The 12,491-nt window shown below is 43.5% G+C and overlaps 1 protein-coding gene across 1 annotated transcript; it reads left to right on the top strand.

Annotated features, from left to right (window-relative positions):
• The first annotated feature begins 2,742 nt into the window (after positions 1-2,742).
• On the top strand, positions 2,743-7,804 carry Gkn1 (gastrokine 1). Its single transcript, XM_021227728.2, has 6 exons — positions 2,743-2,857; positions 4,228-4,278; positions 4,367-4,504; positions 5,296-5,406; positions 6,688-6,829; positions 7,578-7,804. The coding sequence occupies exons 1-6, from the start codon at positions 2,846-2,848 to the stop codon at positions 7,673-7,675; spliced, it is 552 nt and encodes a 183-aa protein (XP_021083387.2). The 5' UTR covers positions 2,743-2,845; the 3' UTR covers positions 7,676-7,804.
• The last annotated feature ends 4,687 nt before the right edge of the window (positions 7,805-12,491 follow it).

Raw genomic sequence — 12,491 nt, 5'->3', positions numbered from 1 at the left:
TAGCTCTCAGGCCGAGAAGGAACAAGAACCTTGCTACTGCTGAGGAATTTAGGTCTTAAAGGAGACCAGAATTGAGGGGAGTTCGTGTGTGTGTGTGTGTGTGTGTGTGTGTGTGTGTGCACGAACAGAAAAAAATTGGTGAGACCAGTTCTCCAAATCCTAGCCAAAAGAACACCATCACGCAGTAAAATACTATTTATGTGTTCTATAAGCTGGCCTGCAACAAGGCAAACTACCTTTGCTACAGCAGGACAGTGTTTTCTGAGACAACAAGAATCCCCATAAGGGCATCGGTAGGGTACCCTTAAACACAAAGCTTTCCCAGAGTCTGGCTTTGTCCATGGCTTGTGTTGTCTGAGCCTGCTGTCACCTCTGGTGTCCCAACATAGGATAGCACTCTGAGCCCATACATGAATTGATTCTGACGCAGACTCACAGTCTTATAAATAAGCATGTGGCTAGAGAGGTGACTTCTGGAAATTGTGGTTGTGCATTCACCCACTGCTCCATTAGTAACTCCTGATAAAGCCGTTTTGCTCATTGGGATGAACTTGTATGAGCTGCTTAGTTACTGGTGCCATCCCAGATGGGAGGTAGATAGCAATTTTACATCTCCCTGGGTAGCCACACACTCACACCACAGAGGCCTCGGGAAGAACATCTTCTGGCTTTGAAGCTAGCTGATTAACAATACTGCATGAGAGGGGAATTCCTTCTCTTCTACCCATGGGAAGGGGAAAGCCCAAGCAGGAGGTGATGGGAGCAGATCTGAATCTCCTAGCTCTTAGCTCCAACAGTAGCTCTCCACACAGATTTCCAAATCCAAGGTACAACCTAGGGACAGCGCTTCCCCCAAGAAATGAATCTTTATAGAGGCTAAAGTGTGTCTGGAAAATAATGAATAAGACATGAAGTTCCATTCCCATTTACGTTTAGGATGTTATGATGTGGAACAAAATGTATACATAGAGATCATTTGGCTCATTTGCCATGTGAATATAAATTGTTCTTATCCAAAAGAGAGACCCTGAACATCTTTGTCTGTCTGTCAATCTATCACCCATCATGAGCATCTACAACACCAGCCTTTCACCAATCCACATGTCACTTTGGGTCCTTAGTAAGGCATGACACACAACAAAATGTGTGCTGGGAATTGGACAGGTACCCCCAAATCACCATCAGAGGCCTAATCTAAAAGCAGGGCAGACATTGCCCCTCTGACCTCCACAGAGCTGTGACTGCTCGAAGTAGAGGAAGACCTCTCCACAGCTCCCACACCAAGCCCCAGGCTCCTGGACCTTGTACAGTTAAAGAAAGAACTTGAAACGCTTTGAGGATGAATTAAAACAGCAGGTTATATTTCATCCAACTGTCCTGATCTAGCTGTTCCAGCATTGTGGAAGACATACTGAGTGAAGTGAGCTTCAGAACCATGCAGCAGCCTCTTAAGCTCTGGCCCGTGTAGGAGAGAAAGGTGGCACAAGAAGGTTTTCAGAGTAGAAACCTGTGGATCAGTGCTGATGAAACACACTATTCCTCTTTATCAAATCTGAACCACCAGCTTCAGCTGTTGAAGACAACAGTGGGGGGCAGGGATTAAGTGCTAATTCGCCTTCAAAACTACTTAGACCATTTCCTCATTTTCCCAGGTGACAATCTTGTTGGGATTTTTGTTGTTGTTGTTGTTTGTTTGTTTTTGTTTTTTTCAAGACAGGGTTTCTCTGTGGCTTTGGAGGCTGTCCTGGAACTCGCTCTTGTAGATCAGGCTAGTCTCGAACTCACAGAGATCCACCTGCCTCTGCCTCCCCCCAGGTGACAATCTTTACTCTCTCTCTCCTTATAGAAATCTTACCTTATTTTAATATGATATCCGAAAATGTCCTTGTCTAGAGGCAAATAAGTAGACAGAGTTCTTTGATAGCACCCATCCACAATGAAAGAACTTTCCATGTGGAAAATGAGGAAGGTGTGGTGGAGGCAGCAGTATGGAGCCTAGACAACAAAAGCATTCCCAAGCCACAGTCCAGGAGAAGAGGCAGGGAGCGAAAAGGCTGAGTACCCGTGGGATGATGGCATGACAGTGTGGGAACTTTGGTGCCTGCAGGGCACCCAGGACACAGGCAGCCAGGGGAGCTGGAAACCCATTTAGGAAGTCCCATGGAGGCCATCCCAACACACTTGAACTTTTCCTTAAGGACTGCCAGTGACAGTTGCTAAGACCTGGAGACTAATGTCTGTTTACTTTCCATGCTCTGGGAAAAGAGCCCTGGGGAAAATGAAGGGCACACATTAAAACATCAGAGACCTGGGGTGAGGCCAGCTGGTCCTACAATGCTGGCAAAAATTCATTAAGGAGTGCCTGACAAAGGCCAGAATGAAGAGGCATGGCAATAGGATCAGGTCAAGGGAAGGAAGAGAAACTGTTCACGCATTCCCACAGGCGCCAGTATCTGACAGGGCAGATATGCACACAGACCTCATCTGTAGTGGTGTTTGGTTTAGGGATTACTCTTTTCTTGAATCTGAGCAGTGGCAATGCATAAAATACCCACACCCATGGCTTCGATTGGACCAGAACTTATCATGGATCACATTAAGTTTACTGAGGTACCTTCAGCAGGTGATGAGTCAGATTGCCTCTGGGCCAAGCGCTGTGCTGACCAGGCAGCTAAAGGTTTCCAGGGACTCTGCTGCTGTGCAGATACAGGAAGGGGCATGAGATAAGTTGTGGACTCCACCTGAGCACACCTAGCTTGAGCAAAGCTGATCAGGTACAAATACCAGAAGGCTGCGTGTCTGTAGACATTCCTGCCTGTTCTCACTCCACCACACCGCTGCCAAGATGAAGTTCACAGTAAGTCGGATCTTCCTTTAAACCATTAGTAGGGGTGAGAGAAGGGTCTGATTCTTGTGGCACTGTTACCATAATGGAAAGAATTCTTTCCTTCTCATGTACTCATGGCGTTTATAAGTATGTCCACAGAGAAGAGTAACTGCACTGGGAGGGCTCAGCACAAGCTAATTGTGATAGACTTGCCTTCCACAGCACTTACTCCGGGGTTCTACTCAGGACAAACAGTCTCTGGGCTCCAGAAAGTGTCTGATCTTTCTTATACTTGATTCTACTTTTGTCAAGAGTCCTGAGCATGTTCTGGTCAGCCCAGAAGGTCACTGTTGTCAAAACCAGTCTTCACCGCTCTTGGCTGTTAACTGACCCTCCAAGAAATGAGCGTCCTCAGGCCCTATCCAGCATTTCTTTGAGAAAGGGTGTGAGGATGAAACAAGCTCAGTTTTTCCTCCAAAGTCCTAGGATGCAGAGGAGCTGAAACCAAATGGACATTTTCTATTGCAGCACACTCCATGTATTTTGATGGAATCATAAATGCAAATTATGCAAAGTATGACCTGCAAGTGTCCTCCCCAGAACAGGTTGGACAAAAGCAGGCAGATCACCAGCACAGGCCAGAGGGCTATATTTCTCGTCTAGTTCTACCCTCAGCAGGGGCATGCCTTTGTCTAGAGCAGTGGTTCTCAACCTTCCTAATGCTCAACCCTTCAATACAGTTCCTCACTTTTTTGTGACCCCAACCATAAAATTATTTTCATTGCTACTTCCTAACTGTAAGTTTGCTTCTGTTATGAACCATAATGTAAACATCTGTGCTTTCTGATGGTCTTAGGTGACCCCTATGGAAAGGTTGTTTGACCCCTGAAAGGACTGTGATCCACAGAACGAGAACCACCGGTCTAGGGCCCTTTAGTCCTTAGCAGCCACCTTGTGTACAGGGGACGACACTTCTTCCACATCTGTTTTTTTAAGAGACAAATTTTAACTCTTTGTAAAGCTGACAATAAGAATAATAGAAACACATAACCTACTGAGAATGGCAAAAGGTTTCTTTCTGTTGGGAAGAAAGCACCCCAGGTCAAAGAAAAGAACAGTTTCCAGAGCTTTCATTACACTGTGTATGCACCCATTTTATATTCTATTAGTCAGTTTTCGGTGTCTAATTCAAAATTCTAAAACTACATATTAGTATACTTACAATAAATCAACAAGTCTATATTATTATTAAATTCTCCTGTAGTTAAAGACATGGTGGAAGGAGAAAACATGGGTGGTTTGGGACACTGGTACAATTGGTAAAGATCTCTGACAAGCTTGGTGGGGGGAGCGGGTGCTGTAAAGAGTGTGACCCCCAGCCCTGTTGTCTGTGATTTCAGGTGGTCTTCGCTGGCCTGCTCGGGCTCCTCATAGCATCTGGCTTTTCTTACGTAAGTCTCGTTTTCTGAAGCCTGTTACCAAAATGCATTTACAAAGAAGAGTGATCTTAAACCAGTTTCCACTTCTTATGCACTTCAGATAATCAACAGCAACAATGAAAACAACGTGGGCGGAAGTGGCTCGCAGACAGTAAGCATCAACAACCAGCACAATGTGGCCAATGTCGACAGCAACAATGGCTGGGGCTCCTGGAATACCCTCTGGGACTATGAAAACGTAGGTATTGGACACAGGGGGCTAGGGTATTGTGCATTCACCAGCCATTAAAACCTTCAGTGTGAATTCTAGCTGTCCATGAGCACAGCAACCAGTAACAGCGCCCATGTTGCCCATCCGATTTTATTTCTTACACTTAACTATTGGTGATAAATGTTACACACTAGGCTAAAATTCAAACCAGCGGGCAATAAGGAAACTATGTTCAAAGACAAATACAAGGATCCATTGGCCTTCCCTGTAGAGAGCCTCTATGATATGAAAAGTCCAACATTTCATCTTTAACTCAAAGAGACTAAGTGAAATAAGAATGACAATATTAGTTGTGAAAGGAGGGAAAGCTAACACCACTTGATCCCACTCTGCAATGCCTACATTTGTATTTAAATTTGCACCTTTGGAAACAAAGTCTATCTTCTCTGCCTCCTACAAACGTCACGGATGGAAGTAGACTAACATGCGACAGCCAAAAATGTTTATTTCAGCAACACACACATGTGCATGCATGTGCGCACTCACACACATGCACTCACACACACGCACGCACACACGCACGCACGCACACAGCCTCCTACCATGTTAGAACTGAAGCCAAGGCAGTGCTAGATCCCTATTTCTAAGAGTTTGCAGGACTATCTCTACGTATTAATCACAGGCATAACTGCAGGCAGCAGGATCCAGATCACTCATCCCAGCTCCTCATGATCTTGGAGTTCGATTTTCCTCAGCTGTGACTTGGGACAGAGCTTCTGGGGAACCTGTGTCTCACTGCCTTCTCCCTTCTTTAACAGAGTTTTGCTGCGACCAGAGTTTTCTCCAAGAAATCATGCATTGTGCACAAAATGAACCAGAATGTCATGCCCTCCCTTCAAGAACTCGACAGACTGGCCAAGGAGCAAAAGGTAAAGGCAAGCCTTGTCATTTGGAGTGAGAGGTCTTCTGGTCTTCAGTAAACGATGAAGTCACGCCTACTCCTTCTTTGCACAGCATGCCAGCATGTCTGTCATGGTAAACGGCATGGTGTAAAGAATGCTAGGTGACTGCCTGAGTGGAGGCAGTTTCCCCTATACCAGATGCTACGGCTCACACCTGCCTCTTCAGGGTCGAGCCAAACAAAAGGTCAGCACACCTCAGTGCAAGCCCTCATCACTTCAAGGACACACCCCTATGGTAGCTATGGTTACCAGAACTGGCCAGCATAGAGACTGCCTAGTTAAGCTGGATTTCAGATAAAAAGAAATCATTTTTAAAGTCTAAGTATGTCCTATACAATGTTTGTAATATTCTTAATTTTATCTTTTAAGATTTATTTATTTATTATATATACAGTGTTCTGTCTGCATGTGTGTCCACAGGCTAGAAGAGGGCACCAAATCTCATTACAGATGGTTGTGAGCCACCATATGGTTGCTGGGAATTGTACTCAGGACCTCTGGAAGAGGAGTCAGTGCTCTTAATCTCTGAGCCATCTCTCCAGCCCCTAGATATTCTTAATTTTAATGGGATTTGTTGCTTTCTTGAAAATCAAATGTAATCAAGTATCCTCTATCCTCTGTCAATCATAGCTACAGTAGATGCAAAGAGGGAATCCATGGTTTTCACAGAGATGCCTGGGATAAATTGGTAACTATAAGCCACAAGGTAGAGAATGTAAATAAGGTCCATCCTCAGAAGTTATCACATAGTCCTCCCCTAGAGTCTAAGGAAGTTATCACATAGCCCTCCCCTAGAGTCTAAGGAAGTTATCACATAGTCCTCCCTAGAGTTTAAGGAAGTTATCACATAGTCCTCCCTAGAGTCTAAGGAAGTTATCACATAGTCCTCCCTAGAGTCTAAGGAAGTTATCACATAGTCCTCCCTGGAGTCTAAGGAAGTTATCACATAGTCCTCCCTAGAGTCTAAGGAAGTTATCACATAGTCCTCCCTGGAGTCTAAGAAAGTGGTTGTGCTTCACATTTCAGGATACATTTTGTTTCACACTTCTGTTTTTATTTCAAATCACCTAAGTCCCTCAGAGCACTTAGAAATACCAAGACATTCAAAGCTAGAATTCTCTATTCACCTTGATTTAAAAAAATGGTAGCCAAGAAATACCCCTACTGTCCTTGTCCCCTTTAGACCAGCAAATCCCTGGACTCATCGCACACTCATTTTCTTTCTCTCCTCTTCACATTCAACCTCAGGATAAGGAGCCTGAAGGGGCGCCTCCCAAGGAATTGATGTTTTCCATCAACCCTACCAGAGTGGAGGACCTGAGTCCCTTCGGGGCCAAGATTGCTGGAATGTGCCAGGGCATCCCAACCTATGTAGCCGAGGAGATTCCAGGTGTGTACCCCGACGCTGTTCACCCCAAGTCAGAGCTGGTGGAGCGGTCAGGCTCTGAAGTGTGACCACAGATGGTACCAACCGTGTGGGGTTGAGCATCAGAGCAGACATTCATCAGTGCATGTTTCAGAAGCGTTAGTTCATAAGCTCCCCAAAGCAATCTTAGAATCCACAGGCTCTACTACTTATGAGTCTTACTTCATGGAAACTGAGGCACAGAGAAAGGGCCCAAAGCCTTTGTTGGGGTTAATCCAGGCATTTGGCTCAGGTTCTGTGTTTAAACATTACAGAATACTGTCTTCCTTGGGTGGGTGGGATGTAGAAAAAATGCCAAATGTGATCAAAAGAGAGCACAAATGTATGAGTGGCTAAATGAAAGGAGACTTCCAGTAAAATCTTTGACTTCCTATAGCTCCAGTGCTTATTTCTTAGCATTCAAAGAATGCTGACCACAAGGTAAGAACTTAATCTACCTGCAGCTTTCCAGATCTCTGAGGTGGGCAGAGAGACAGAGACAGAGACAGAGACAGACAGAGATACAGAGAGACAGAGAGAGAGACAGAGAGAGAGGCAGGCAGACAGACAGAGGGAAACAGAGACAGAGATACAGAGACACAGACAGAGAGAGAGACAAAGACAGAGAGAGAGATCTTGAAGCTAGTGTGTACCTTAGAAATTATGTGACACTCCCCACAGTCCCCAAAGAGTTCCAGGACAGCCACTGATCCAAACTTTTGTTTTCTCATAGGCCCAAATCAGCCTTTGTACTCACAGAATTGCTTCACTGCTAACATACTGTGGATCCTAAAGCTGTCCTTCTGTGGAACATCAGAGGAAACTTATTAGAAGTCACCATGGATTTGATCATCAGAGAAATAAAGTGTGGGCTCTGACCATTGCTACACCCGACTATAAGAATGCTCTCTGAGAGTTGATTACCTTCTTTCAGGCTCAATAAACCCACCCAGCACTACATACAGTTTGTACTGACATTCCTCATGGTTTCTACGGGAGTACAGCATGGTGTATGTCAGACCCACCTGTCAGGCTGTATCTAAGACCTCTCCCCTAGGAAGAACCCTTTCAGAGGCTTCAGATACCACAAACCACAGCCTTGAGGTTGGGCTTAGATTATGCCATCACTCTCTTGCTGGTATATGAAATGCCATTTCACACCAGCAAGGACAAACATCTACTCAAAGTGGCCATAATCAGAAAGGGAAGTCTTCTACAAGGACCCAGGAGCATCTTTAATAACCCAGAGAGATGCTGGGAATGAGAGCTAGAAGCACACTCCTGCTGATACTGAGAACCTCAGATTGCCTCTTTCCCCAGAATGGCATGCTCCATCCCTGTAAACTCTGCCCCTTTCCTTCATCTGAAGATGAGCTTGCTTTTCTCAGAGGACAGAATAGCTAGACCAGAAAGTCAGCCTCAGTTATCATGTTCATATGCCTTCCCAGATCAAGAAACATTGCCTAATGTTGAATCCCACTTCCATATTCATACCCTTCATCATATCTTGTTCAATAGTCTACAACCTCCATTCCTTGACAGACCAAGAGTGAGATCATATGGTACCCAACCACAAAGGTATCCACCAAAGAGAAAAATCTGGAAGAAAATAGTTTCTCCGCATTGTGTGTAGTAGCAACTTGCACTTCATTTTAGAAGTTGCTTCCATACATTTTTGTATAGTTCCTGGAACTCATCAGAAAATCCTTACTCCATTCCTTTATCTTTGTATGAGAGATCCCTATGTAAACCTAACAAAATTAAACAGGATACTGAGTTCCACCACGTAGACATTATCTATATTAGTTAGTGCTTACTGTGAGGAAGTTATAGTAATTATTTTTACTATGTTGTAATTTCATCACTTTTTGTAAATTAGTGTTACTTCTGAAATATTCTGAAGCCCATAAAAGCAAAAACCCTGTCAAAGATCCATCAAAGATCACAGTTGTAGTGGGTTGGAGAGATGGCTCAGTGGTTAAGAGCTCTTGCTGCTCTGCCAGATAACCCACGCCCAAGTCTCAGCATCCCCGTGGCAGTTCACAATCATCTGTAACTCAGGCTCCAGGGAATTCCATACCCTCTTATGACTTTGGTGTGCACCAGACATGCACATGGTATGCAGACAGACATGCAGGCAAAAATGCATACACATAAAAAGACCACACTTGGAGACTTTGCTTTGATGAAGACAACAAAGAAAGAAAACAAAGTTCCAGAAAGTGTTCAGTGTCATGCGCCTGACTTTGGGAAGTGGTGGAGTCAATGTTTTATAGAAGAATTATCTAGTATCTATTTTAGGATTAAAAACAAAACCTACTGGGAAGATAAAAATTCTAGATTATATAAACTTACCAAAATATACAAAGGAAAAACTACAAGAACTTCAAAGAAAAACAGTTTTACTATCCTAGTTGAATATTTTACATACCTATCTTTTAATTGCTTATGTATGAAGAACTAAGGACAGTGATACTTAGATAAATTGCCTTATTTTAATAAGAATATATAGGATACCACAAAATACATATTTCCTCTAAGTACATATAGAAGTTATGTAAACACTATGTGCTAAGCCGTAAATCAGATCTGATTTATTCAAATCATTAGCATCATACATGACACATTTTTCTAGTTTTGGCTTAGTTGAGACAAAGAATATTTCCCCAAATGAAACAAACTAATTTCATTTGTCCTGAAATTGTGCGGTATGTTTCTTAATAAGACAAGAACTGAAGAAAAGTTAATGATTACAAGTAGAGCATACATTATAGCATGAAATAATGAAAGCCCTACACAGAAAACCATGTGAGTAGTGTCCATAGCCATGCAAAGAGGAAATCTAGAGCCTTAAATCTTCATTCTGTATAGGAGAGAAGGTTGACCATTGACTCGGACAGTCACCATTAAAAACGAGAGAAAAGTGAGGCTGAAGAGACGACTCAGCAGTTAAGAGCATTGCTTCTCTTCCTAAGTACCCAGCCCCAATTCCCAGCACCTACAAGGCGGCTTACAACATCCATGACTCAGGTTCCAAGAGATCCAACACCTTCTTCTGGCCTTTGCATACACTGGACATGCACATGGTTTGTGACATTCATACAGGAAAAATACCCATACTCACTAAAATAAATAGTAATTTTAGTGTGGGAAAATGTGCTATATCCAAAGCAAAAATAAAGATACTCACTAATATCACAAATAATTAAAATAGAAATCAAATATAAAATTCTGAAAAATCAGACAGAGCCTTGTTTAGGTCTACTTTAGTTGTATAGTTAGCCTAGTTAGAATGAGTCCAGGGTTTCTTCTCACATAAACTTCCCAATACTATTCATTGATAAGGCATGCATGGATCTTGGAAGACAGTGCTGTGATTCCATCAACATTGCAAACTAAGCCTTAGATCACAGCTGTATCCTTTAAGCTTATTGCAAGGATGATCAAAGGGCAGAGTTGTAGGACACACACACACACAATCTCATTAAGATCTATGCCTGCCCAGAGTCTCTGAATCCTTTAGCTAAGCACACAGGGAGACCAAATTGACAATACTGCCTTTCATGCTCCAGGGAAGCAAGTGGCTCCTCCTTTCTCTGTTAATTCATTCCATGGAAATTGCTCAAAGAGACAGTGAGATTCAGCGCAAACATCCCTCCAGCAATTTGCTAAGAATCTCCTAGAGAAGAAATACAGAGAAGGGGACTTCCCACGGAGAATCTCGCCCCTTCCTGCCCCCTCCCCACAAGGTTCATCTGGGCAGTGTCAAAGCTTGGGCACAGCCAGAATAGTCTGTCTCCTGTAGTAACCACTGAATACAATAAGCACTGGTGTATTGAGCAAAGCTGGAGTCACAAACTGGTTCCTGCATAAATGAACTAACCGTATCAACCTCGTTAGTCAACTACTAAAGCCATCACAGAATCCCAGCAGCATTCATGACACAAGTAAGCGTCTTCAACCAGGCGCCATCAGCTAGCCAGGAACTGGCAGACTGAAGCCACACGGTCAAGCTGAAGTACAGATGAGGGATGTGACTCTCTTTGCCCTTCTCAGGTGACAGGAACTGAACAGTGTGCTCATCACTGGAACCAATGGTGAGAAGAACTCGTGTAACTTTGTTCTCAGAATCTCGCTAAAATCAAAGTGGGGGCAGTAAGAGCAATTAAATTCACCACAACTGGAGAGGTGTGGGTTTATTAAGCTTACACCTCAGGACACCAGTTAACAGTCAAGGAAGTCAGAGCAGGAACTCGAGCAGAAACCACGAAGGAGCACTGCTTGCTGAATTGCTCAGGCTCATGATTAGCTGGATTTCTTCTGCAGCTCAGGACCACCTGCCCAGCGGGATAATGCTGCCCGCAGTGGGCTGGATCTTCCTACATCAATTACCGATCAAGACAGTTCCCCACAGACCAACCTGACACAGACATCCTCCAGCTGAGGATCCCTGCATAGGTAATTCTGAGCTGTGGCAAGGTGACATTTAAAACCAACCACCACACCTCCTCTACCTGATGCTGTGTGTTGGTTTATATCTGCTGCACTGTGGGTTTTTCTCCCACACCATCCATCACCAAAGAACTTGTAGTTCTTAAGTCTAATGAAGACCTTACAGGGCCCTGCCTCTGTGCTCCAACTGACACACATGACTGTTTTCTCCTGTTTCTTCTCTTTCTATACCAAGTTCCTTAAAAAACATCAGTGTTCTCCTGGGTTCCTCCCCCAGCCCCTCATTTCTTACTCCTCCTCATCACCCAAGGCAGCACTTCAGCATACACATAGCTCCAGTTCTCATAAGTCATGAATTCCAAAGTCCTTCCACGCATGCATCGCTCCCAATTGTAAAATACACAGAGCTAGTTTCTTGATTATGATTTCGTAATTAAATGTGAAGCTGTGGTATTAATTAGGAGGGATGGAGAATGTATTGGAATCTTTGGAAAGAAGATAGATGAAGGGACATCTTAGAGCAGGGGCAAGTCAATTCAACCGGGGAGCTATACTGCAGTTCATACAACTAGATTCAAGTGCAATGAAGACTAGAAAAATTTAATTGTAACAGTCCTATGTTAGGAAAACATGATTTATGGGGAGCTATCAACATGTGGGGAAAGCATTACAAAAATATCTACTGTATGTGCCTGAAGCGCCGCTGCTTCGCTAAGCTTCAATGTTCTTTCCCCCTCTTTCCCACAGTTCCTGCATTGAGCGCACGATCAAGAATTGTGCTTTAAACTGACCCCATTGCTTAGGAAGTATGTAATGAATTCCCATCATGTTTCTGCTTTGTAAGTTTCTGTTCCATCATTAAATCACGGCTCCTCCTTATCTGCCACCCAAGGTTTTCCTTCTGCCTCTGGGTGGATCTGACTGCTAAGAGACAGTTTTCTGACTATGGGTCTTTGTTTCTTCCTTATTGGCTCTCAGATTTGTAACAATTCCATTGAGTGTTCTGTCTATTTCAACACAAAGATAATAATTCCCCTTGGCTTTCTTTATATGTTTATTCATTGACTCCACTGTTTTCTTTGGGTTTAAGGCACAAGTTAATGTGCCTAAATTTATAAGATGATCAAGATTGCACAGCAATCATCCATGATGAGAAATACAATGGAGAAGGAAACAAAGGCTGGAATCACAGCAC

Source organism: Mesocricetus auratus, unplaced genomic scaffold (assembly GCF_017639785.1).
Source record: "Mesocricetus auratus isolate SY011 unplaced genomic scaffold, BCM_Maur_2.0 Super-Scaffold_100676, whole genome shotgun sequence".
Taxonomy (NCBI): domain Eukaryota; kingdom Metazoa; phylum Chordata; class Mammalia; order Rodentia; family Cricetidae; genus Mesocricetus; species Mesocricetus auratus.
Note: the sequence above shows the minus strand (reverse complement) of the source record. Positions and strands in the feature narration are given on the sequence as shown.

Excerpts from the sequence above, each read along its gene's own strand:
- Gkn1 (XM_021227728.2), top strand. Across the intron at positions 4,279-4,366 it reads TAGCATCTGGCTTTTCTTAC|ATAATCAACAGCAACAATGA; the intron begins GTAAGTCTCGTT and ends TATGCACTTCAG. Across the intron at positions 5,407-6,687 it reads GACTGGCCAAGGAGCAAAAG|GATAAGGAGCCTGAAGGGGC; the intron begins GTAAAGGCAAGC and ends ATTCAACCTCAG.